Source organism: Plasmodium chabaudi (assembly GCF_900002335.3).
Source record: "Plasmodium chabaudi chabaudi strain AS genome assembly, chromosome: 13".
Lineage (NCBI taxonomy): Eukaryota > Apicomplexa > Aconoidasida > Haemosporida > Plasmodiidae > Plasmodium > Plasmodium chabaudi.
Genome location: NC_030113.2, coordinates 1,253,728 through 1,281,661, shown reverse-complemented (window position 1 = coordinate 1,281,661; position 27,934 = coordinate 1,253,728). Strand labels below are relative to the sequence as shown.

Below are 27,934 nucleotides of genomic sequence, written 5' to 3'. Positions count from 1 at the left end.
TGTTTAATGGTCACTTGTTAAAAATAGCCGTACACCCATCTTTCCCCATTCAGTTGGATGTTTTGAACCAGTTCCCAGTCTAACCTATAAGTTTATAAAATAATAGGAATTATGTTATAACTTATGTCATGCATACTATTATTATATAAATGCAACACAAACATAACAATTTAATATTATTTCATCTAACTCGCATACTTTTTTATTTCAATGTAATGAAATGATAGCTATCATAACTATAATCTATGAACAAATATAGACGTACCTTAATTAAGTAATTCTCTTTAATATTGAAGGTGCTCTTTTCTTGGCATATATATAGAGGGCATTTGTATATGCTATTGTTATCTTTATTATTTTTTTTTAAAATAACTTTAAGATAAACTATAGGTATTATGGAATATATATTATTGTCATCATTTTCTATTAATGACTGATTAATAAAGTCCCATTTTGCTCCTTGTAAAATAACTTTTTTTATATAAATTCCATCCTCAGAATTTCGAGAATTTGATTTAAATTCATCCGAATTACTTATAGAAATAAATTCGAATGTTACTAAATCATGATTTATTTCATTTTTTCTAGAATATTCATGTAAAACATATTTTAAAATACTTTTAGGGTTGTAAAATCCACCAAGCCAATGTATTTGTAGGTGTCCATTAATACTCCATTCATTTAATTGCTTTATTCTTTCGTTTAAATCTTCGAAAAAATTAATGAGTCTTTTCTTTGCAACATAAAATATTTTCCAGGATTTAGGAACTAAGCCGCTACTTAAAGATTTTATAATTTCATATATTTTTTTGTTAATATTGGTTTCACCCTTTATAGCTACAATTGCAAAAGAATGTATGTAATATATGTGGTGGTGTATAAATATGAAAATGTGCACGCTATGCTGTATTATCAACAGTTTTATAATGAAACAATAAAACTGGCCTAGTTGCAATGCTTACGAAATGCCTATAAAGAGTTACTATAATAGCACTAACAAATGATACAATAAAATTTATTGTAGACTCACCATACTGAACCTTGTTGAGAGATTTTCGTGCTTTTCTCAAGATCATGTTGTGTTTGTATATTTCCTGAAGCATGAGATTCACATAAATGTATTGTTCCTGAGTAGACTCCTTTTTAATTAAATTATCTACATATATTTCGTGTGGGATATTGTGTAATAAGGTTTTTATTAATGAATATATATTTTTTTCATTAATGCTATTTGATGCTATGTTATAAAAATTGTACTGATTATTATGAAAGGAACTAACACGAAATAGTAAAGAGATGATTTCTTCAGATGCAATTGAATTATATGTAATTTCTGAATAAGGTTTTTGTCCAAAAACTTCGACACTATCATTATGAGGTATTTCTTTAAGATAGTTATTTAGAGCCTTTTCATTATTGACATCTGGAGGTAAGTAATAATTAGCACAACTTGAAAAAACATATTTCCCTTTAAATATATTGTCATTAAAAAACTCTTGTGCGTATATATTTAAAAGTTCTTTGTCAAAGGAATCATTAATTTGGGATCCATATATAATATTACATATATAATAATGAAAATAAGGCCAGTATATGTCTTTAATATTCTTATTTAAAAATAATTCTAAAATATATTTACTTAATATAACGTCTTTATTACTAAAGAAATAATTTTCATAGTTCCATCCTAAATTATAAAATTTTTTCCTATTATTTAATATTGAATGGAACCAAAACAAACTTAACATTACTTTTTTGTACTTGTTTAGTTGTATGTTCTTGCATTCTTCATTAACCCATTGTTCTTTAAATAATATGGAGATACTCTTTTTAATGTTATAAGGTTCGTCTAAAATAACAATAATACTTTTTTGTAACAATGAATTGGGAAATTTATCATCTGGAAAAAATGATAAAAATAAACGAAACTTATCATTTATTTTTATACTTTCATTGTTGTTTTTTTTTATTAATAAGTTTTGCATATTGTTAGAATATGCATTATCATCATCTAGTAACGGATAATAATTTTCGATATTTTCCAACGTATCACAAATGTTTTCTTCATAAATAAAATAACTTTTTTTCTGATCATTAATCACTTCTTTATTGTGTTCTGTATTTTTTTTTATTTCATGTCTATCCACATTTGCAGATTCATTGTAATCGGTTTCAGCAAGTTTTATGCTCTCCATACCATTTGGAATTGTGGTTGGGTTCATTCCGGTTTTATATTCCTTCTTTTCATCATTAGTATTATTATAATTAGCTCCAGTATTATCAGGTGATGAAACATATTTTTCATTTATTCTAAATTGGGAACTTCCTGAACTGTTAGATAAAGAAGAATCGGTAATAGAGCTTTTGGTAAATATGTTATCAATTATTTTTGATAATTTTTGTAAATTATTTTCAGAATTAGGTAAATTAGATATAAAAAGAATGTGTCCCTTTTCCATTGCATCTTTCAAATACTGGTCTACAAAATTTATATTATGACTTGTTAATATTAAATTTTTAAGCTTTAGATTATTTTTACTGGCATAATTATGTACATATTGGAATGGATCACAATTACTTTTATGTATAATAGTTATTGGGTCAACATTTTTATAAGGTCTTAAAATATATTCGAAATTCATATGATCTGCTTCCATATCATTATATGAAATATTTGAGCATACAAAATTTTCAATAGCTTTATTTAATCGATCTGGTCTTAATATTTTTATTATTATTAATTTTTGAAAAGAAGTTAAATTAAATTCCCATTCATCTGGCAACACATTATTTTCTACTTCTAAGAAATTATACCATCTTCTCCATTCTCTAATAGATTTAATGAAAGAATTTATAAATCCTTCAAAATTTTTCAACTTTTCAATATCTAATAAATATTTCCATTGCATTTCGCTTATCCAATCTGTTCCTGGATTGATTATTTCCAATGATTTATATTCATTCGATGAAGAAATGTCTTCATTGCTATTGTCAGTATTGTCTTGGTTATCTCTGCTATTACTAGCATTGTTGAATTTTGATTGGTCAATATAATTTCTTTCTGAATAGTCATTTGAATTTTTATTATTTGCGTTATATTTTTTTTTCTTAATACTGCTTTTTGTTTTGTTATTCATTGTGTCGTGATTTGGTTTTGTTTTATTAGATACCTCTGCAGTATCAGCATTATTATTGTTAATATTTTTTTTCGTATTTCCATATAGCCCATCATTTGTTGCTGTATCTTTATTATTACCATTTCCTTTATTCTCATATTCTTCAGAGTTTTCAAAATCGAGTTCATCATTTTCACAATACTTTTCATCATCTTCTTCGTCGTCTTCATTTTCTTCATAATTTTCATCATCATATCCATAATCATCATCACAAAATTCCTCGTCTTCATCTTCATAATCGTCCTCTTCATCATCATCTAAATAATTGTATGAGTCTGAAATAGTTCCTTTTTTCTCATCATCTTTTGTAGTTTTATTTACATTTTTGTTTTCATATATATCTTTTGGTTTTCTTCGTTTCCTTTTTTCACCTGTTTCATTTTTTTTATCATCCAAATCACATTTATTTTTAAAACTTATGTTATATGTGTTTTCTTTTATGGAATCTTTATTTTCTTGGAGTAGGTGAATTTTTTTAAAATAATTCAGATGCTCTTTTTCAGCATTGGACTTGATACCAAATATAAAAAAGTTGTAATCGTCTTGAGATATTTTATCTTCATAAATCATAATTCTAGATAATGAATAAAAAACAAAAAACAAATGATGTTTATTTGCTAACGATATTTTTGTGTGTTTTATAAATTCATAGAAGAAACTATTAAATAATATTTCGTGTCTTTCATTTGCGGATCCAGACACAGTTTTCATATTTTTTTTTAAGTAATTAATATTATATATAAAGAAGTTAATAAAATGATTAAGTGAAAATTGATAACATTTATTTAAATATTTCAAATCATTTAATATAGTAAATAATATAGAAACTTTTTTTGCTAATGGCTTAAACGTATTTTTATTCATATTCATTCGATTAAGTGTATCATTTATTTCTTCGAGATGTCCATTTTTTTGATCTATTTGTAATTTAGATTCTAATAAAATATTTATTAATTCATCATCTTCAGTAATTTTATTTTGGCATTTTGTTACATTCTCTAATATATTATTTTCTAGTCTGATTATTTCTTTTTTAACATATACTAGTTGTAAAAGAGATTCTTTATTTTCATCTTCTAAATTTTTTTCATTATTCATTATAATTACATTTAGTAAAATGCTATCTATTGTTTCACTGTTTAAATTAAACAATATAACAGATGTCAAACTGTAAAATAGTGGATCTAATTCGAAACAATTTTTATTAGACACAAGATAAAGTTTGAAATCTTTGTGTATATTTAATCCGTTTAGTAGTTGCAATTTCATGAAGTATATATTTTCTTCATAACTTATTTTGTCATTGTTATTAGTATTTATATAACCATTATTTACATAATTTTTGTATAAATCATTTTTCTTTTCTATATATTCTTTTATAAGGGCATCATTTTGAGAATTATTTTTATCTTTACCATCCATAAAATTTTCATTATTATTTTCTCTATCCATAATAAATTGGTTATACTTTTTAATAGTTAATAATAATATGTCTTCCAATTTTTCTTTAATATTATTAATTAATAGTGGAATTCCATTGTTCATACAATAAATGATTTTTAAAAATATGTCTGGAAAATTAAAATCAGAAATAATTAAAGCTTTATTATTATTATAACTTCTACTTATCCAATCTTTTACTTGATGATGTGGGTCTATTATTAAATTAGAAATAAAATTATTATTAATAAGAATAAAATTTTCTTTCATATATACATCGTTTGATAAATAGTTAATATTAAACTCTAATGATTGTATAGGATCTATAAAATAATCAACCAAATTAAAGTTGGTATTAACATATATATGATTTTTCATTAATAAATTTACGCAAGTATCATATATTAAAAATTTACGATCTTCATAATTTAATAAACCTGTATAAACTAAAAAAAATGAAGATAATATCGATTCACCATAAACACATTTTTTTATTCGTTCATTATCTTTAACATATTTTTCCCATCGATTTTTTTCATCTGTTATATTAAGGAAAAATTTTTCAACATTTTCTATTCTTAAACATGACTCTTCATATGATTTACTAAGTTCATCATTCTTTTTCGTACTTTCATTATGCTGTTCTTGTAAAAGTAAAAGATTTTTTTCAATTTCACTAAGTTGACCCATTGCCAATTCTAATTCTTTTCTATTCTTACTTAATAATTCTTCTGCTAATTTTAATCTTAACCTTTTTGGAGCTACTTCCCTATATACTTCTGCATACATTTTTAATGCATGAACCCACATACATAACGCACCAGTAGCTGCTGATACTTTTTTAACTGCTTTGGGGGAATATATTGGATTTTTTGTAAACTTTTCAATTTTTTTTAATGTTTTATCTGGTATCGAATCTTTGTCAAATGATTTTAATTTAGTTAAAAAATTGGCATCACCTAACTCAATTTTGGCTTGATCCCAACTAGGGTTTTTATTTAAAATTATCATAACAATAGACAAAGTTTGCATGACAACATCAGGTGGTTTTGTATATGCTTTTACTTCTGAAATACTTTTTTTGTCTAATTGTTCTAAAGATTGTGTTGCCACTTCTAACTCTGGTATAGCATTTTGTAAATCTTTCCTTGCATCTTCAGCTAATTTTTGTGTTTCAATTTCTACACTTGATATTCTAATACTATCTTCTTGTATTTTATTTTTTTTTTCATTCGATTCTTTTTTTTTTTCTTCAATTTCCTTTAACAATTGTGCACATTCAATTTGTTTTTTAGAGATATTTTCTTTTTGAAGACTTAACTTAATTTGCATTTCTTGAATTTCATTTTTTGCATCTGCTAGTTTCTTTAAGGCTAAATTAATTTTCTTTTCGTTATCATTTATTTCTTCGGATTTTTTTTTATATAAATGATTAAAAAATTGTAAAAAATTTAGAAAATGTTTAAAATTGATATATTTTTGAGCATTTAATTTATTTTCAACAAGTTTTGAACTCTTTATATAATTAGAATTATGTTGCATATCGTCGTCATTCTTATCATCCATTGTTAATAAATAATCATCAGATATATCATTCATATTTTTGCTAGATTCCATGACTTTTGTATTTTTATTTGAAGCAACATTACTATTTTCTTTTGTATTCATTTGTATGCTATCATTTATTTTCATAGACTCTTTATTATCTGCTAATATATTTTTAGACTTAGACATAATATTACTATTTGCTCCATGTTTTGTATCAAATTCATTATATTTATTTATATTAGTCCCCCCATATTGATTTTCATTTTTATATGTATAATAGCTAGAATTCATCGAACCAATGAAATCGTTTGAAAATAAACTATCTTTATTTTGTTTCTTCTTATTTATTTCATCTTCTATGTATACAATTATTTTTTCAAAAAACTTTAATGCAGTATTATGCAACATGGTAAAGACATCAACATTAATGTTATTTATTTTTATTTTCTCTTGAGCTATAACATTATAGGAACTATTTTTCCAAGAAAGAAAATAATTTACAGTAGATTTCTTAAGTATAACATTGTACTCGCTAGATATTTTTCTAAAAATGTTACTTTTTAATGAAGTAAATAAGACATAATGATAATTTTTTTTAATTAATTCTTCAATTATTTCCCCTAATGTATCACATTTTTTTAAACTTAGGTCACTTTCTAAAAATACATTTTTTAAATATGCAATCTCTTCACTATTAAACATATTTATTAAATTTTCATTATTATATAATTCATGTAAAAATTCTAATATTTCATCATTCATATTATCATCTAAATAATATAAAACACACCTTTTCTCATTTTTATAGCAATTAAAAAGTGCTTCTCGAAATTTTTGTATAAAATAGTTGCATTTTAATTTATCTATTAAAGAACTACTCTTGTTATAATTTGGTGTATTTGCAAATACTTTATTTGAGTCATCTACATCTGTATTTATTTTTATTTCAGTAGTTTTTTTCATATCATTAAAATTAATACTTGTTTTTTTAATGTTATCTTCATTTTTTAAATCGTGTGATATTAAATTTGGGTTTTCTAAACTATTATGAGATTTATCGTTTATCTTTTCCTCCATATTGTTAAGCATGCCCGTTTCATTTTCAATATCATCTAAGGTATGGTTATTTTTTTTCGAATCAATTATATTGCTTTGTTTTGTTATATATAATTTTTCATTTAATTTTTTTGAATTGTTATCAGAAGAAAGAATGGATAGAGGTGTTCTATCTCGAATGTCTGTATCTTCCTCTTCAGTTTTAAGTGCATTTGTGTGTTCATAGTAAAAATTTTTAATAACATGAATTTTAATTTGATATATAAAGCAAGCAATCAAAGCGCAAGTAAACTTTCCAGGACTGCTATCCCCAATTGAAATAAAATGTTCATTTTCAAACAGAAAAATTCTAGAAAAATTACAAACATTTGATATAGCTTCCTTAAATAATATAAAATTTATAGGGGTGTTTACATTATTAAAATCATTATCATTTTTATTTACTAATATTTCAATTTCTTTAGGCATTTTATTTGATTTTTCTTGAGAAATATTCATTTCGTCGTTGAAAATTGGTGTACTATAATTTGGATTGTATACACCGTTGTTATATGCCTGAAAATCTATGCCAGCTTTGTCTTTTGTAATATTTCCGTTTTCTACGTATTCATTGGATATGCTATTATCATTGTTTTGCATTCCAGTTTTCATAACATTTTTTTCTTTCGAATTATTCAATGATCCTTTTCTTAAATTTTTTTGCAAATCACTTTCTTTAGAGATATGTTCCTTTTGTGCATTTATCAAAGACATGTAATCTTTATCTGTCTTTTTCTTTACATTAGGATCTGATACTATTTCATCAAAGTTTCTAAAGTATTCTTTTTTTTTTCTCTCGTAATTGCAAGTAGCAAATGTATTATAAGAAGATATTGTGTTTTTAAAAAATTCGAGTAATAAATTTTCATTAGATATTGGTTGATAAAAAAAGTATGGATTCTCATTTTTGGGATCATGGAAATTGTAGGAGCAAAAGTAAAATGTTTTTTTCTTTGGAAATAGATAATTATAAGAAACATAGAATTTTTTGTGTAATATTTTTTTTAAAATATTATTAAATACTTTTCTTTCATTTTTCAACATTAATTGATCACCTAAAACACGAAAACATTCGTTAGCCCACAATCTTAGGAAACTTTCTTTTTCTTCATATATTGAAGCTTCTGATAAAAATATACCTTTAATTATTTTAAATATTTGTTTTAAATGGAAAAAATAATGATAACAATTTAAATTAGGTTTGAATTTTTTTGCACATTCAAAGAATAATCGGATTGTTGCTGTAGAAAGTGGCTCTGCTAAATTTTTTATGACTTCATGAAAATTTGCAAATTTATGTCTTAAAAAAACATGGAATGTATTTTTAATATTTCCTTCATCCATTTCATTTAAATGGACAATGTGCAATCTATTTATTAATTTTTTATTAAATCCTGAAGTGTAATTTTTATTATTTCCATATATCAAGAAGAAAAATAAATTTTCGATATTTTTCATAGTAGCATTATCCCTATTATAATACATATTGTAATCAATAAACTGGTTTAAAAATTCTAAAATGCTAGTATTAGGAACTGATTTAGTCTTGCCACTACAATTATTACCATTTTTTGCAATACGACTAGCATCAATGTTAAAATCAAATAATAAGCTGTCATCATTATTTTTATGATCCGAATAGTTTAAAACATTATCATCATATTTTTGTAAATTGTTTAAATCGTCTAGTATAAAATATAAACACTTTTTGTTACCTATAGGTTTATAAATATTTCTGCATTTTTTTTCCACATTAATTTCAATTTTTTTTTCTAACAAATTGGAGTTATATAATTTTGAGACAAAAGTATAATAAGTTGATATATCATCTTTAATATATGGTAATATATTATATTTCATAAAAAATGTTTTTCCACTTAATTTATTTCCTACTAATAATATATTTTTTTTATTATACATTAAAATGTTTATTATATTCTTTTTCCTTAAAGATTCAACATTTTCTATATATATATTATCATTAAACTTTTCTTGAAAGTATTTTTGTTTATTTTTATGCATATCATTGGTTTCATTTAAATTGTCTTTCTCGCTATAGAAGTTTTTTAATGATGATTTTTTATAGCTTTCGATCAAGTTTCCATTATCTAAATTATAATCATTATTATTTGTTAGATCCATATTATCATTATTTATATTATCGCTATGACTTATTTGGTTGTTTCCTATGTTAATATTTGGGTTTCCATAATTGTTCATAATAGGATAGTTATTTTCATTGTTTATATTTTTATAAGACATCAAATTATCGGAGAAATTGTTATTTGAAAATGTGTTATCAGAAAAATAGTTGTTCGATAAATTTTTACTATAAGTATTAAAAATATTTGAATCCATAAAGTTATTATCAGAATAAATATTATCTTTAGAATAAGTAGAAAACATATTATAATTGTCTATGTTGTTCATATCATTTGTATTGGGTGTCCCATTATCCGGCATAAAATTAAAATTGTACGTTTGATATTCATCAAGGGTATTTTTATTATTACTATCACTAAATAAGTTGTTATAATTAATTGTATATTTATTAAAATTCTTACTAAATTCTAAATTAGTGCTTAATAAAAATTTATTAAAATCGGTTTCAGGGTTTAATGTGTCATTTAATTGATTTACTCCCATATATTTCATATTGCTATCATTTTTTATAAAATTATAATTGTCATAAGAAAAAAAGTGCTCTTTAACATTTGGTAAAAAGTTATGATTTGTTGTTATTAATTCATCCCATAATACCCAATTGAAATTATTTTTGTTTATTATGTAATCAAAAATTGTGTGTAAATGTGGGAATGTGTTATCTATGCTTTTAATTAAATGGTCTAGCAATTCTTTACTTTTGGGACATAAAATATTAGAAAATATATAAATAATTGATTGTAAAAATAATTTTTCTAGACATAAAGATGGATTTAGATTTCGTGGAAAGTTTTTGTCATATAAATTACATAACATATCATAAAGTTGACATATTGATATTATAATATGTGCATCACTTACATCTATAATTAATTTGTATTTATTATTTTGTTTAGCATTCATAATTTTTTTAACATATTTATTAAAAAATCCCTGAACCAAGTTTTTTTCTTCTAAATTAAAAAAGTTTCTTTCTAAATAACTGCTAACAATCCATTCATAATTAAATTCTTCTTCATTCATAAATACAATTTTCGATCTGCTTATAAATGATGGGGCACAATTTTTTAAATTTTCGATTTCGAAAAATATAAATGCATTATCTGAAAATTTTATTCTATTTCCATTTATAAGTGTAAGAACTCGGTGCTCATCAAGTAATGAATGCAATGGTTCTGTTGTTAACATATCTAAAGGTCCATCTAAAATTAGCCATTTTTCCTTAGAGTTATTATTTTCAAACAATCTTTTAATTATTAGTGATAAAATACCGTCTTCATATATTTCCTTTTCATTGTTATAATAGCCATATAATTTTTTTATATCCGTAGACATAGGATTAAAAACTGTTACATCTATATTGAAATCATTGCTTTCTGTACCTTTTTTATATATATTTGACATATCTACTAATGGTCCCGGGGCAGTTTTACCTTGTATGCTACTTCCAGCACTTATTGTACTCAATCGGTTATTACAACCAACATTATTTGGTATTATATTTGTTGAATTCCCTTGATTTTTATATTTATTACAGAATAAATTATTAGGTGATAATAAATTATAACTTTCATATATATTTTTATTATTCGTTATTTTCGAATTTATATCTGTATTATTTATTTGACTCAGGTTCATAAAGTCTTCATTATAATTTATTATTGGTTTCTTTTTATTCTTCATATTGTAGGCACTATCATATGATATATTTCCTTTTGTAAGCATTTTTTTATCATCATTACCATTTTCATCAATAATGCTACTTCCACCAACACCGCTAGCAGATTGGACAGAGAAACTATTATCGGAGTTACACATATTATTATTTTTGATAAAATCACAATAATGTCGGAAAATATTTAAGATGCTAGTTTTTCCAGAACATGACTTACCTACTAAAATAATTCCTTTATTTGTTTTTTTAATTTTATACAATTTTAATATACTATTTATATAATAATCATTTACAGTATAACCCATATTAGTCATTATAGTTGTTATTATTTTAGTTGAAGTTTCATTATTCTTAATTTTTTCACTATTTTTTTTAACCAAAGGAAAAAGATCCTTTAAAAATTTATAAAATATATTTAAGTCATCTTTTAATAATTTTGATTCATTAACATCAACTAAAGCATCATATATTATTTCTTCTTCGCTTTTTACATTTATATTTCTTATAAATTCATCCGATACTAAATTTAACAGATTTTTTATTTCTCTTAAGTCGATTGTATATTGTTTTTGTTTAGACAGAAATTCATATAATAGACTATAACATGTGTTAATTTTCTTTGCCAATTTTTTAGAATTTTTAAATCCAATAGATGCTAATGAAAATTGGCATATTAAGGAAAAACTAGGAGCTTTAAAAGAAAACTCTTGGATTACATTGTTATAATTTTCTAACGAGTATATACAATCATTGCTATCTTTGCATAATGTTAAATATATTGAACAATTATTATTTATTTTAATGTATTTTCCTTCAAAATATGCATACTTATTCGCATCCACTTTATTTTCGATATCATAATTGTCAAAACATAAAGTGTGATCATTATAATTTCTTATGGTATCATGTTCATTGTATTTGTTGTTAATAATTTCACTGTCTAAACACGTCTTTTCTTTATTATTGTTATCTACACACCCCATGTTCGCATTATCAGACTCATTTATATCTACATTATGGCCTAAATTTTCACTTATTCCTTTCATATTTTCATCATTAATATCATTTGTTTTGTCATTAATTTTCCAATCGCTTGAATTGCACTTAATATAAGCTGATGATTCTTTTTTCATTTCAATGGAGATGCCATTTTTTTTGTTTTTATTTTCTTCTGCTATTTCATTGCTAGTAAATGTGGAAAAGGAATTATAATTGTTATTATTGTTTTCAGAATTAGGTATTTTCAATTTTGTCATGTTGTGATAAGAAGAAATATCTTCATAGTTAAAATACTCAAAATTAGTATTGACACCACCAATATTGTTTTTGCCCTCGTTATCAATTTTAAATTGCAATCTGTGTAAAATATGTTTAATACTTCTAAATTGTTCAACTACTACTGCAATAGCATTTCCTTCTATTCTATTGAATTCATCAAAGCAACACCAAAAACCAGATTGTAACAAACCCGATAAAATATTCCCTATATATTTTGAAGTATTATTATTATTGCAATTAATTGATATAATATTTGTGCCAAATATTTTTGAAAATTCTTTGATGGTTTCACTTTTTCCAACCCCTGTTTCTCCTTTTATTGCATTTACATAAAAATTGTCCAATGAAAATAAACACGAATAAAAACATTTTTCAGTTAATGGTGTTATAACTAATCTACTATTATTTCCCTGATATTCATAAGAGTATTTTCTTTTATTATTAAAATAATGCAAATATAAAGTCATTGATTTTTTTAACATTAAATTTATGGTTTTAAGATATTTAAGTTGTTTACTATTTTTATCATCTGCATCTTCTTCTATTTTATTCATTTCTTTTCTAGTACCATCATTATTATCACTAATTTTTTTGTCGCTTACTAGATTTTTGCTTTTTGTTAATATTTTATTTCCTTTCATTTCAGCATTTTCTGAAAAATTATCCTTTCCTTCTTCGACCTCATCTATCTTATTTTTATCAAAACAATTGTTTTTGTAATCATTTTTGTCTTCATTCAAATTGTCATCGTTTTCGTTTATTTCTAAATAATTCAAATCTTTTTCTGTTTCTTCATTTGCATCATCTTCAAGTTTGTCTAAATCATAGTTTTTTTGTGATCCTGTTTCGTTTATTTCACATTCATATACTTCTTCATATTCGTCTTCTCTTTCTGTCTCATCAATTTTGATATACTCTTTTTCTAATACATCTAAATACTGATCGTTTTCCTCATCATTTTTGCATTCATTTTCCTGTTTTTTAATGGAATTTACTTCTTCAGTTTTGGAACATGTATTCCCTTTTCCATTTAAGATCTTACTTGAATTTTTTTCCGCAAAATTTATCTTTTTAGCTTGGCTATTATTTTTATTTCCTATTACATTTTTTTTATTTACATTGCTAATGTCCCCCTTTTTGGCAGTGTCTTTCCTAAAAAAGGCATCATGTTTAGTATTTGATAATTTTTCGTTGGCAGACAAATCTTCATTATTCTTTTTAGCAGAGGAATAAACAGTAGAGGAAGTAGTTGGATCGGTTGTTCCCCTTCTATTTATATATTTTCCATTTATTAAATCCCTATCTAATTCATTTTTAATATTATTTATTTTGGAATTATTCTTTGTTTGATTGTCTACAAGTGTATTTCCGTGTTGATCGGGCATATCGGTGCGGGATAATCCCTTTTGAGAAGCCAAATAGTTATTTTCTAAATCTTCGGTTAATATATATTTAATTTGGCATAACCATAGAAAATTATCATTACACTCCATTTTGTTTTTAAATAATTTTTCTGCAACATCTTTATAATAGCTTTCCAATATTATCAAAGAACTGATTTTAATATAATTTTTTTTATCTTTTACTGTTTTTATAAGATCTGATAAAAATGCCAATTCTTTATTATTTTCTTTTTTCATATTATTTACAAAAATATGAGAACCCTTTTTAATTTGCATAAGAGAATATTCATAATCATTTGTAAAATTAATACACTTGCTAGCTAATACTAATTGTTGTGGATTATTTAAGATCCAATTTTTTAAATTACTTCCTTTTAATTCTGTCTGTACATTGACTAAATTAATTTTGAGAGTTTCATATATATTTTCTTCGAGCTTATTTAATATAACAGTTGATGAGTCACAGTTTAATGACATTTTTTTCTGTAGTTTAATTTTTTCATTACATTGAGAATAAATATAAATATCATAATTGGAGAAGTAACACATATTATTACAATTGTCTATACTGGAATTATTATTTTGATCTTGCACATAATGTGTATTATCATTTTTTATGAGTTTCTCTTTATTTGATATTTTTTCGTTTGTACCCAAATTATGAAGATTTTTATTGCACTCATTAATATTGGCGATCATAAGCGGCTTAGAGCAACTTATTTGTAAATTTTTTTTTTTTTTTTCTAGGGGAATAAATTCTATAGAATAAATCGAGAAAAATAATTTTTGTATTTTTTTTTTTAACAACATTGGATCTTTATATATACCTAATATTTCTAAAATTTCTTTATTGGATAAAAAATATAACCTCGGAAATGAACTTTTTTTTCTTTCCAAATAGCTTTCCAATGATTTTTCAATCAAATTTAATTGCTTATGTATTTGTAGAAACATTTGTATATTAGCATTGTTATTAATTTTATCTAAAATATAAGAATTATCAAAGCTTTTAATAGCTTTGACATATTTCTGATTGCATATATTATATTGTTCATATATATTTTTTAAATATTGTTTCATTGATCCCGAAGATGATAAAACATACTTTAAATATTCATTTTTGTTTTGTATAAAACATATTATTTCTAAATTGTCGTATAAGTTTCCAAGTATACCTTCCCATTTTTCTGTCTTTTTTAAAAAATTAATATCAAAATTATAAATTTTTATGTTATTTAATAAGAATATATCTTCATTAATATTATTGAATATCTTATCTGTGTCTTTTATTAAAAAGGAAGATTTGTAATTACTAATACATATTCTCATATTCTTATACTTATTTACTATTTTTTTCAAATTGTTTTCTATGAATAATTCCTTTTCTGCATTATTATATAACATTGTAATGAATTTTATTTCTTTGTATAATTTATGTTCAATAATATCATTTATCGTGATATTATTTAAGTTCCATTGTATATTTGTTTTTAATTCAATCTCTTTAAAGTGTCTAAATTTTATGCATTCATCAGTTAATATTTCTACAAGTATTAATGAGAATTTTAGCTTTCCTACATTATTTTTTAATTCTTTATATATTTCCCAATTGTTTCGTACTTTCATATTTATTAAAAACTGCTCAAAAATATCGACAAAAAGAGTTTTTAATTGATTTAAAAATATTTTTATGTTTAAATTTTTCGTATCTCTCACACTAATTTTGTTGTTTAAATTATTTTCATCTGCATTGTTATCAGTATTCTTATTCCCTTCTACACTTGATATACCGTTTTGGTTAATTGTAAATTCTTCTTCATCCAATTTAGTATTTGTATGCATATTAGACATATCTAAACTTTGATTCATTTGATTTTTTTCCTCTAAAAATGACAATGTTTCGGTCAAATTTTTCTTTATATATTCTTTTATTGCGATTATCAAATCATTTAATATATCATATAAATAAAATATATTAACATTTTTAATAAAATCGAAAATTGTTCTCCAAAATTTAATCATTTCCCACATATATTTTAAATGAGATAAATCTACTTCCATATCCCGTATTTGTTCATCACAAACATCATCAATATTAAATAAGATTATTTTGTTTTTTAAACCGTCTTGAATTTGTTTAATATTTACTAGTTCTTTCTCATAAAATTTAATCATTTCTAAAGCATCATTAGGATTGCTTTGTGTACTTATAGGAATTTCTTTGTAAAAAATAGTTTTTTTCTTTTGCCACAATTTATTAAATTCGTTATATAAATTTTTAATTTCATTTTTCATCTTCTCTTTAGTGTCTAAATACATTGTTTTACTTTCTTTAAGTAATACTTCAAATTTATTTGATAATATTGATGATATTTTTAGTTTCATTATTTCATCTTCATTCAATTCTCCTTTTAATTCAATTAATTTTAAATAATCTTCTTCAAGTTTATCTAAATCTTTTTTGTTTTGCTCATAATTGTTATTACAATATTCCAATAGAGAATTATGTTCTTTGAGGCTATTTATATCTGTAGGTGTTTTTAAAAGATTTGTACTATTTTCTTTAAAGAAGCAATATAATTCTTCGAGTTTTTTTTTACATTTTTCATTGATATAGTTTAAGAACAATTCTTTATATTTTTTAAAATCGGATAACAATTCCTCCTTCAATATACTCAAGTTTATTTCAATGAACAAAATTACTTCCTGAAAAGGGTTACAAAAAAAGTAAAATAATAAATTAAATATGTAGCGGCACATGACCGTTTTCAATCTATAATTTATATTTTTTATAGACTCACCTTATCTATATCTTGTTCGATAGTTTCCTCCAAGTTTTTAAATATATTTATTTGATTATAAATATATTTCATAGTATCTTCAGATGTGTATAAATTATGAAGCAACTCATTTTCATTTAAATTTAAAAGTTTCAAATTATAATATTTTAACCATTTAATTTTTTCCTTTAGTTTTTCCATAAAGTTATTATATATAGTATTTATTTGGCTTAACAATTTAATACATTGGTTATTGTTATCATTTTTCTTAAGTGTATTTTCTTGAGTCACATTTGCATTATCTTTATCATTAATATTGGGTGTACTGAATGTAAAGGCTAATTTTTTCTTGATTTTATTTTGTCTATTTTTGAATATAACCGTTGTAAATTTTGGAAAATTATAGAACATATCTGAGGCTTTTTTGTATATTCCGTCCGTCAAATTTTTAGAAGGTTGATGTGGAAAATCATATATAAGTTCCTTATTTTTATTCATTTTAACATATATTTTAAATAATGGATAATTTTCGACTGCATCGTTACTAATTTTATCAGTCAATAACTTATAATAATTATATAGAGAAACTTTAACAGATATAAAATATTTTTTATGGAATATCTTTTCAACATTTACTATGTAGCTTTTAAATGAATTTAGGCTTTTTCCAGAATACTTTTCAATATATAAAAGCATTTCTTTTAATATTTTTATAATATTAGTATGTTTATCTCTTAATATACTTCGAATAGATTCTATATTAATATTTTGTTCTTCTTCAAATTCATCAAGGGTATATGTTCTTTTGTCATCTATTGAAATAATAGAAATTTGTTCGATTTCATGTAATATTTCTTTAATTTGTTCGTCATGTTTTTTAAATGCTGCAATGATTGTTTTAATATTTATGCATTCATTAAGTAAGTTGAATAAAACATTTAGTTTTATGTTGTCTTTATTCCAGTTAAATTTAAATAAAGTATTTTCAATATTATTATATATATTTTTTAAAATAAATTCAAATATTTTATATTGATCATTATTTAACATTAAACAAATACCATTATAATTTCGTACTAATCTATTTACATATTCTTTAGATATTTTTAATCTATCTTCATGAAATGATATTTCGTTAATTACATTTGGTAAAAATATATGTTCATCTTTTATTTTAAGCCAAAAGTTGACCTCTGAAAGTACTTTTTTAATTTCTACATTATATGTGTTTTCAAGATATTTGTCTTTTATTTTTGTTAAAATCGAATTATCTAATAGTGAATTAACTAAAGAATTATTTTTTTTAACTGAAATGGCTTTTAACTCATTTACCCACATACTATTAATTTGCTTTATATATGTATTAATCGCATTTTGAGTATTCAAATATTTTTCATAAGCTATTTCCTTTTCTTTAACTATAGGTATATAATATAAGTTGCTTAACTTTTCGAAAATCTTATGTAATTTTAGACTGATATTTTTAGCAAACATAATACAAGAAGAATGATATTCATATCTGATATTGTATGAAAAATAAATAAAGGGATTGTCCAAAAAGTTGTTAAAGTATTTAGAATATGAATCAATATAGTTAATAAAGCACCACCATATGTCTATCGATTTTTTATTCATAAATGATTTGATATTTTCAGTTATAGCTAATGTATAAAATTTATCAAATAGAAAAATTGTATATTCAATGTTACTACAATTCTCAAATGATATTTTAATTAGATTTATAAAAATACTTTCTAAAACTTTTATTAATTCTTTGGTTTTTTTAAAATCATTATTCCATTCATTATGCTTAATACTTAATATTTCATACTTTAATTTACGTATTCTAATTAGTTCATTAAAAAATGTCGATTTTATATCATCAAACCCCTTTTTAATTATATGATAATGCTCGTAGCTAAATGTTTTTATATCTTCTTCTGTAATCGAAAACAAAAATTGATCACATGCATAGCATATCTCCTTTAGGTCTATGCATTTATTCTTGAATGATATGATCTGCTTAAACGAAAAGGGAAAATCAATGAAGAGAAGAAAACACACAAAAAATATATTTATAGCATATATGATAAAATATGAATAGGTAAAAATAATCGGTGATAAATGAATTAATGTATAACAAATGCATATACAAGCAAATAAAAAGCTATTACATTAGACAGATTCGTAGGCTGCAGGATAGAATCAAATGTTTTGCTATTTTCCGGGGAGTTCCTAAAAGAAATGTTTATTAGATAATCCCAATAAGAGACAAAATTTATGCATTCGTCCAGTGTTTTTGACAATTCTTTAACATCTTCTGTATATATTTTTGATAAATCAATATAGCTTTGCAATTTTTGAATAAATTCATTTAATAAAAGTGTTATTAAACTATTTATTTTGTCTGAATTTTTATAATATTTAGAATACTGGAAAATCAATTTTAATCTATTTACAACTATAGGTAAAATGCTATAAATGTTTTCTGTAGATATGCTATCGTCAAAATTACTGAAAGGCTCTTTTAGCATTTTTAATGCTTTTAATTTTTCTTCTAATTCGTCACATTCCTTTTTAATGCTGTCTATTAATGTGTTATACTTTTTGACATTAGCGCAATTATTTTTTTCCAAAAAACTTAAGATGCTATTCACAATTTCAAAATTTACTTCCTCCAAAAGATCTTTTAAAATACTATGTTTTTCTTCTGCATCTGACATATATTCACATAATGTCATGTAATTTAGTTCTTTAATACAAATCTGCATAATATAAAGATTGAAATATGTGCAGGTAAAAATTTAGACAATTTCATGGGAAATAGATAAATGAGAGAAAAGCAGAGAATCCAACAGGCATAAATAAGTAAAAATATGTGCAGAGATGTAAATCCATTGAATATAATTTTAAAACTTAAATGTATTTTCCAGTGATATTATAGTTTCATATGCCTATGCCTATGGTTATACTTTTACTTTTTTAATATATCTAGGGGACATTATAAAATATGCCTTATTTTATCTATTTATAAATATTATAAAATTAAAATTTCTCAATTGTCGTTAAAAAGACACAAATATTGTAAAATACTATACTAAAAATCTTTAATACTATTATAAATAAAACAATGTTTTTATTACCCAACTTTCATAATGACTACATAAAATGAGCTACGTGCATAAACTGTCATATTAGGGTCAATATAAGACCTTACGAATAATGCATATACATGTGCTATTAATGATGAATTACTAAATTAATAATATTTATTATTTACTAAAAAACAAAAAAAATTATAATATATTTTATGGTGATGCCAAAATTGTTCTTATACGTTACAAAATATATGTTTGTATATTCAATGGAAATACAATGGATCTACACCATGCTTGCAATTATATATATTTTTTTATGTTAAATATTTTACATTTTTAAATAACTTTTGGATGTCATTTATCCAATGGTTCAGCAACCTTTCGAATATCTGAACATAACTTTTATCGGCTCCAGAAAGTTGAATATTATCCGCTGCGATTTTGGGATAGTAAATTAGTTTATTTTTGACAAATAACTGTGTTATATATGTCATAAATTCTATAGTGGTCATATTAAAATCATTTTGTATAATTATTGAAGATTTATTTTTCATGTCTAGTAAGGGGATAAATACTCTATCCATTAAATTTAAAATATTTTCTTTTATATTGCATTTTACTTTATTATACAAAATTACATTATCAATATTATCATATGTTATTTTTTTAGTATTGAGTTTTAGAAATATTATGTACTCATTAATTGACTCATCTATTATTTCTTTAGGTACGTCAAAAGAGAAGCTTAGTTTTATGGGATCACAATCTGCTATATAAATATATAATATTTTAGAGTTAGCATTGAAAATCCAATTGTGAACTATTTTATTATAATCATCGTTCCATATACTATCGAAGCTGTATTTTGATAAACAAATTTTGGTCTCTATCCATGATCGTATAAAGTCTTCGCTAATTTCCTCGGACATTTTGAATTCTTCTTTTTATAAAAAAATTATCACAACGAATTTATAGACCAGAATAACGATCGAGGAAAAAGCAACTAATTTTATTTTACATGTTTTGGGTTTCCAATATATTATCAACTTTGTTAGAGGTGTGTATAAATGTACATATGCAATAACATTGTTTTCATATATTAAGAAATATAAATATATATATTATCTAATAAAATTTACGGAACAATAAATGAATTAAAGAAAATTTTTATCTTTCGATAAAAATAGAACATAAGCTAAAATGTGTAAATGATAAAACATCATATAGTATTCAAATAGTTATTGTAAGGACATTTAAACGAGCCAGAAAAAATATGAACACAGGCAGACATACATAGATATATATATATTGCATGAAAACATACGAGAGGAAAAGAAATTGTAAATACCGAAATTAATTTTGTAAATCCTACTTGAAGAATAGACAAATACTTATAGCCTTATAATAGGCAATTGCTATTATATAGCTTGCATATGTAGAAGTACTAATTTCAACTAGTATTATAAATATTGTAATTAAAAAAATGCACTATTATATTAATATACATATATTTTTTTCTTCTTCATCCTCGTCATTTTTTCTTTACTTTTTTCATGTAAAAATAACTGAAAAAGAAGTATCGAAATTTTTGTTCTTACAAAATGTAAGAATTTTATATTTTATAAGCTTTAAAATTTATAAAAATTGTACGTAATGCATAAAAAAAAAATTTTTAATTCCAATGCGGAGAGGGAATATATTATTTTTAAGGTTTATAACCATTAGACACGCTTAAAATTTTTTTTCTTAATAAAAAAAATATATATATAAACAAATCGAAATAGGAAAATTTCTAGGTTTCGATAAAAATTGTAATTAAAAAAATGCCATGTAAAAAATGAAGAATACATAAAAGTATTTAATTTAAAAAACAATTAAAATTTTCTTATAATTTTTTACAAAGTTCTACGATTTAAATGTGCACAGAGAGGAGGGAAATAATTAAAAAAAAATTACTTTATTGAGATATAATGTGAGTTTGGAAAAGAGTTAAAATTATATTACAAAAAAAGCTATATTTTAATGTTCGATATATATGAAATTATGAAAATAACTCTATACATTTTACATATTTATATACACATGGTATGTATAGAGAGATTATACCTATGATGATATAAAATGAATTTTCCTCTATATTATTATTGTTATTTATTTTTTTTTATGGATATGTTTCTAATAAATTTAAGGTTATTGAAAAATTCATAATTGATTTATTTAGTTATTATCTATCACATGGAAAAACAATTATTTTGGTATGTCTTATAAATCATGGTTAAACTAGTTAAAAAATAATTATGTATTAATATAGAAAAATGTTAATTTATTTAAAGAAAATAAAAAAATATATAAAGCATTATATGTTATTTTACTGGTTCAAATAAATTACAATTTAAGGAGCAATGTGTATATACATATGAAATGATATATCATGATAATTTTCTATATTTTAAATAGTAAATGAAATAGGAAATATTTAATACAGAAAAGGAAAATATTTGATTGTTCTACAGAATTTTAGTTTATATTATTAACTAATTCTTATTATTGTGATTGTATTTGCCATATTTTTTCTATTGTGTTATCTATTATGTTTTTATTTTTAAATAGGAAATCACATGCATGTAGACAGTTCAAAATTAATATTTACAATTACATATTTTTTAAATAAAATTATTCAAAATGAATATATTTTTTGTCTTTCCTTTATTTTTAATTTTAAATTTCATTGTTCTTGTAAAGTCGTTAACAGAGAATTTACGGGTATCTAGATATAGCAAACCAGGTAGATTCACCAAAAGCGTATAAATATAATTCGATTTGTCCCATAAAACAAATTAATGTATATAATAATTTATCTAAAAAAAAATAACTATATAAATTTATTTTCAAAATTATAATAATAAAGGAGTTTCAACAATAATATTGAAAGGAGGTTACATTAATAGACAGTAAAAATACACAAATTATTATTTTACATATTTATATCTATCCATGATTTCACTAAACTTGTTTAATAGTTAAGAATATTCGAACCTGGTTTAAAGGGTTTGCATTACACTTATATACATATCATTTCTTATATTTCACAAATGGATATGATTGATTTTTAATTTTAAAAGATTTATTGGGGAAATAAGCATTGGTAATCCTCCTCAATCGTTTAAGGTTTTGTTTGACACTGGTTAAAAACGAAAAAAATGAAAATTTCAAAAATATATAAATAAAGAGAAAATGAAAGTACATTCATCGCGTAGTCATGTATATGTGTGCATAGTTGCATGCTGCTTTGATGGATTTTTACAACTATTTAAATGCTATAATACCATATAATCTTTTAGGTAGTACTAATTTATGGATTCCTTCAAAAAATTGTTACGCAAAAGCTTGTTATAATAAAAAAAAGTATGACCATAATATATCTAAAAATTATAGAATATCCTCGCAAAAGAATCCGGTGAATATATTTTTTGGAACGGGCAAAGTTCAAATTGCATATGCTACCGATGATATACACCTAGGAAGTATTAAGTAAATTATTTGAAATACATAGAAGTTTAAAACAAAATAAATAAATATAAATATATATATGTACATGCAAATTGTTAGAGTGAGGGATCAGGAATTTGGAATAGCAAATTATATGTCCGATGACCCTTTTTCTGATATGCGTAAAAAATAAATAAACAGAATAGACATTGATTTATTTTGATTTTGAAAACAGCAATATGTAGATATAAAATATGCATTGACTTTATTTTTCTTTCTTTTTTTTGTTTCAGAATTTGATGGACTATTTGGATTAGGCATTTCAGAGGATATAAAAAGAAAAGAGCTAATATACGACAATATACCAAAGAATAGTTCTCGAAAAAATATGTTCTCCATTTACTATCCTAAAAGTGTTGATGATAATGGGGCAATTACATTTGGTGGATATGACAAAAAGTAAGAGAAAACAGAAAGATGTCGTTCACATATATATATGCATAAAATCGACCTTCTTAAGAAATAAAATGTATATATGGCCATAGCTATACATATGCATATAATATTAATTATTTTTGAAGATATATTGAGCCGAATTCGAATATAGATTGGTTTGCTGTTTCGTCTAAAAAGTATTGGACCATAAAAATGGTAAGATAAAAATTATTATTATAAAAATATAATAAAAAAGGCTAAAATAAAACATCATTCTATATATTAAAAATGTAATATTGAAAATATAGACAGGGATAAAAGTTAATGGCATGTTTTTGGAAGTATGCTCAGGGAATATAGGTTAATGAAAAGATAAGATATATAAATAAATATATTTATGTTTTATTTTTTTTTCGATATTTATTTATCTCTAATTTTGCATTCATTAGGAGGATATTGCGATGCTGTAATTGATACAGGAACATCGAGTATTGCAGGACCAAAAAACGGTAGTGTTATTTATCTCTTTTGTAGATTTATAGTTTTATTTATCTATTAATAAAAAAGAGATAAAATTTATGTATTTCTTTCTTTTAGACCTAATATTGTTAACTAAATTATTAAATCCTGTAAAATCGTGCCAAAATAAAGCGCTATTAAAAAACTTTTCTTTCGTTTTTTTGGACGAAAACGGTACTTATGATATACAAAAAATGTATACATTATATGTATTTCTAAAATTATATTGATCTGCTTTTCTTTATTTTCCCATGCTTTATAGGTGTAGAGAAAGAATATGAATTAACGTCAAACGATTATATTGTTAATTCGTTTAAAGTTGACCCAATTTTAAAAACCCCATGCAATTTTGCATTTATGCCAATTAATATATCATCACCTAATGGATATTTATATGTATTTATATTAGCATCTATAATATTGTATCCTTGCATGTATACACATATAGTACCCTCATATAAATATTAATTGTGCAGTATATAGATGTGCATTTTTTTATATTTATTCAGATTCTTGGCCAAGTATTTTTACAAAAATATTATGCAATATTTGAAAAGGACAATATGAGAATCGGTATAAATGCACCTTAATAAATGATCTAAACAAAAAAAATTATATATAACATAATATATATACTAATTTCGAATATGCATACATACATATTTTTTATGAGGATCAGCAAAAAAAATGATATATATTTTTTTTTAGGCCTAGCTAAATCGATATAACATCTTTTCTCTTCAAAAATAAATATATATTATATTTAAATTGTTATTTTTTTTCGCATGAAATATTTTTTCCACATATTTTTTCTTATTATAACTTTATTTTGTCTATTTGTTAAAAACAATTTTTGAAGACATTATGCATGTCATAAAGCATTTAAAATTAAAGGAATGAATTATATATTAGAAAATTCGGAATAGATACATAATTATTACTGGTATGCTAATAAATATATTGAATTATCATCATATTTTATATTAATGCTATAATACGATATGACATTATATTGGTGATTTTCCTGAAGACGCTATTTCACATATAGATATGCGTTTTCATAAAAAATATACATATATATAAACATATATACGTATTAACATAGAAATGATCAGAAAGAGAAAGTCTAACGTAGAAGAAAATGGAGATATTGAAGCGAGCATTGAAGCTGAATTAATGGAAGGAGGGTCCTTGTTTGCTCAAAGGAGTTCAAGCATCAACAATATAAATGGATCTCTTAATAAAGATATCGAAAATGACAAAAACGAAGCAAAAAAAATAAAAAAAAAGCCTGAAAATGAATCGAATGCTTTCTTTTCTGCTATGTCTTTGAATAGTAATAAAAATAAGAATATAATAAATAATAATGGCTCTATAAATTTGGATAAGTTAGAAAAATGTGAGTCTATTGAGCATATTCATAGTCGTCGCTCAAAAAATAAAAAAAGTATACACACCTTAGACAGTGATAATAAAAACGAAAAAAAACGTTCATCAATTGATGAATTATGCAACAAATATGACAAAGAGGTAAAGGATTTATTACAGAATTTTGAGTTCATGAGTTTTTCTCAATTATTTAAAAATCCCTTCGACCCAAATATGAATAGAGATGAAAAAATGTAAAAAGAAATTTGAAAATTTAATTGGTGCAACTGCTACTTAAAATTTAATACATTACATAGTTATATATTTACAGATATATTGTCGTGAATGCTTTTTAATCAAAATGCATGTATTATATCTGCATGGAAACCCGTTTTCACATAACTCACTCTCTTATTTTTGTATACATGTGTATATATTTTTTGACTATTTTTTAAGTGTTAGGATATTTTATTATTCTGGATTTACCTTTTTACCATATATAGGATGGGTTTTAGGTATGAGAGAGTCTAAAAATCACTATTCCATATGTTTTTATACTTTTTATTATCCCCTTTTCATTATTTTTCAATCATTATCATCCTATCATCTCTAGCGTCAATTTATGGATCATTCTCCAAGGGAAAAAATATCAAAAATATTATATCGGTAAAGCATTATCAAGAAAATAATATAAATGTGTAATCATTTTTGGATATATATATTATTTAATCATTATTTTTATCTTTTAACGCTTTTAGTTAAGAATTATAAGTTCCATTCAAAGCGTTGTTCTGGGATTAATTGTTATTACTATCCTAGTCTTAATCAACAGTTAGTCTAAAAAGTAGAAGAAATTTATGTGTAATGTGGTTATACATTTGTATAGGTTTCCTATATTTTCTTATATACTTTGGAGAAATATATATTATATTTTTTTCTTTTTAAAAGCGAACAACAATAACATGATGCAGTGTGAACTTAACGGAATCTCATTTAAAAAAAGTACAAAAAGTGAATTGTATACAATTGCGATACATAAAAAATATTTCATTCCAATTAAATCAAATGATTTTTATCCTTAGAATTAGTAAAAGAGGGAGGATATAACATCGTATTTTTTGGGCCGAGAAACACAAATGATTGGATGGAATCTCAATTGGCACAAAGTATTGTTTTCACATTTTATAATTTGTGCATGTGCATTTTTATAGCCTTAGTTGATAAAATGATAATTTATCTGTGTATAAAATTATATACATATCATCCTCAACATTTTGTGATATTCAGTCTCCGAGAATTTAGAATTCAACATTTATTCTATCAATTACCCAAATATTAAGAATAGAATAGTAGCAGAAAATCATCAAACCTTTTTAAAAACCGCACTCGAATGTGCAAGCATAAAAAATTCTCATACTGTTCTTTTTTCCTTTCAACTGGAAAGTGCATTAAAATATACAATTCCATTCCTCGAGGTATTACACAAAAAAGATGTTTACATATATATTGTATGATATTATTAATTTATTTTAATATATTCCCATTTTTCATTTTACTTTTGATAGACAAATGAAATCCTTGGGTTTTTCAGCTTCTGGAAAAAATATCCAAAAAATGTAAATACAAAATATACATATAGATTGTTGACATATGAATAACAATATAAAAAGTTTAATACAATAGCTGTCTATAATTTATAATGTATGCTTTTTTTCTTTTAAAGAAATCTACTATAAAAAATGGAGAGAATGAAAACATAATTTATTTTTCCCCATTAGAACAAAATTTATACGATATTTATACTTCATTAACCTTTCGAAAATGTCAAAATGAGCAAAATGAATATTACAACACCTTTCATATAGTACATCACAGTTTTAATAAATATAGGATCAGATGCTCGGTAAAATAAATATAATATATAAAAATGTAAACTAAATATAGTAAAAATAGACTTGATTTTATACACGATTTATCCCCTATAATAACGGATTTAGTGGTTATTCAATTTATATTATGATTTTATTTTTTTATTTGTCACAATATATATTTGTATGCAAACAAAAATGCTTGTTATTACATTTTTTTTATTTCATACTTGAAAAATAGGAAAATTTAGCCCGAGATTACAGTATAATTGCAAATAATTTTAAGTTTGGCGTAATAGGATCTGATGAAAAGGAATCAAAATATGAAGAAGAAGATTTTAAAGAAGCGGTTAATGTATTTTATCAGTATTTATTATCTATTCGAAGCATTACTTTTGAGGATGACTTAGAGCATTATAGAAATATATTATGTAAAAGTAATTTATGCGAAGAGAACGGATCGGTGTGCGTTCTTTAAAATAGGAGGTAATTGGAAAAAGGGAAGTATTATGAACATAATGAAATATATGTTCTCTTTTTTTTTAAATTAATTGAGAAACTATTATAAAATATTCGTTACAAAATTTTTACATATATTC

The 27,934-nt window shown here is 23.2% G+C and overlaps 3 protein-coding genes across 3 annotated transcripts; 2 read left to right on the top strand and 1 right to left on the bottom strand.

The window, feature by feature from the left end:
* Nucleotides 1-3: 3 nt before the first annotated feature.
* PCHAS_1333800 (dynein beta chain, putative) lies at nt 4-20,585 on the bottom strand (the record flags this gene model as incomplete). The annotated part of the gene is made up of 6 exons (XM_016799272.1): nt 4-84; nt 266-837; nt 1,031-16,484; nt 16,580-18,577; nt 18,733-19,323; nt 19,989-20,585. 6 exons carry the CDS (start codon nt 20,583-20,585, stop codon nt 4-6), a joined length of 19,293 nt encoding a protein of 6,430 aa, XP_016654585.1.
* Nucleotides 20,586-22,338: 1,753 nt separating this feature from the next.
* Nucleotides 22,339-24,827, top strand: PCHAS_1333700 (plasmepsin VIII, putative; the record flags this gene model as incomplete). The annotated part of the gene is made up of 13 exons (XM_016799271.1): nt 22,339-22,441; nt 22,565-22,607; nt 22,779-22,840; nt 22,998-23,187; nt 23,266-23,327; nt 23,439-23,604; nt 23,727-23,796; nt 23,889-23,940; nt 24,030-24,089; nt 24,178-24,273; nt 24,362-24,495; nt 24,609-24,672; nt 24,808-24,827. The coding sequence occupies 13 exons, from the start codon at nt 22,339-22,341 to the stop codon at nt 24,825-24,827; spliced, it is 1,122 nt and encodes a 373-aa protein (XP_016654584.1).
* A 379-nt stretch (nt 24,828-25,206) lies between these two features.
* PCHAS_1333600 (conserved Plasmodium protein, unknown function) lies at nt 25,207-27,813 on the top strand (the record flags this gene model as incomplete). Its single annotated transcript, XM_016799270.1, has 10 exons — nt 25,207-25,721; nt 25,924-25,982; nt 26,081-26,133; nt 26,226-26,298; nt 26,416-26,469; nt 26,550-26,633; nt 26,755-26,942; nt 27,033-27,083; nt 27,191-27,370; nt 27,577-27,813. The coding sequence occupies 10 exons, from the start codon at nt 25,207-25,209 to the stop codon at nt 27,811-27,813; spliced, it is 1,494 nt and encodes a 497-aa protein (XP_016654583.1).
* Between the last annotated feature and the right edge of the window lie 121 nt (nt 27,814-27,934).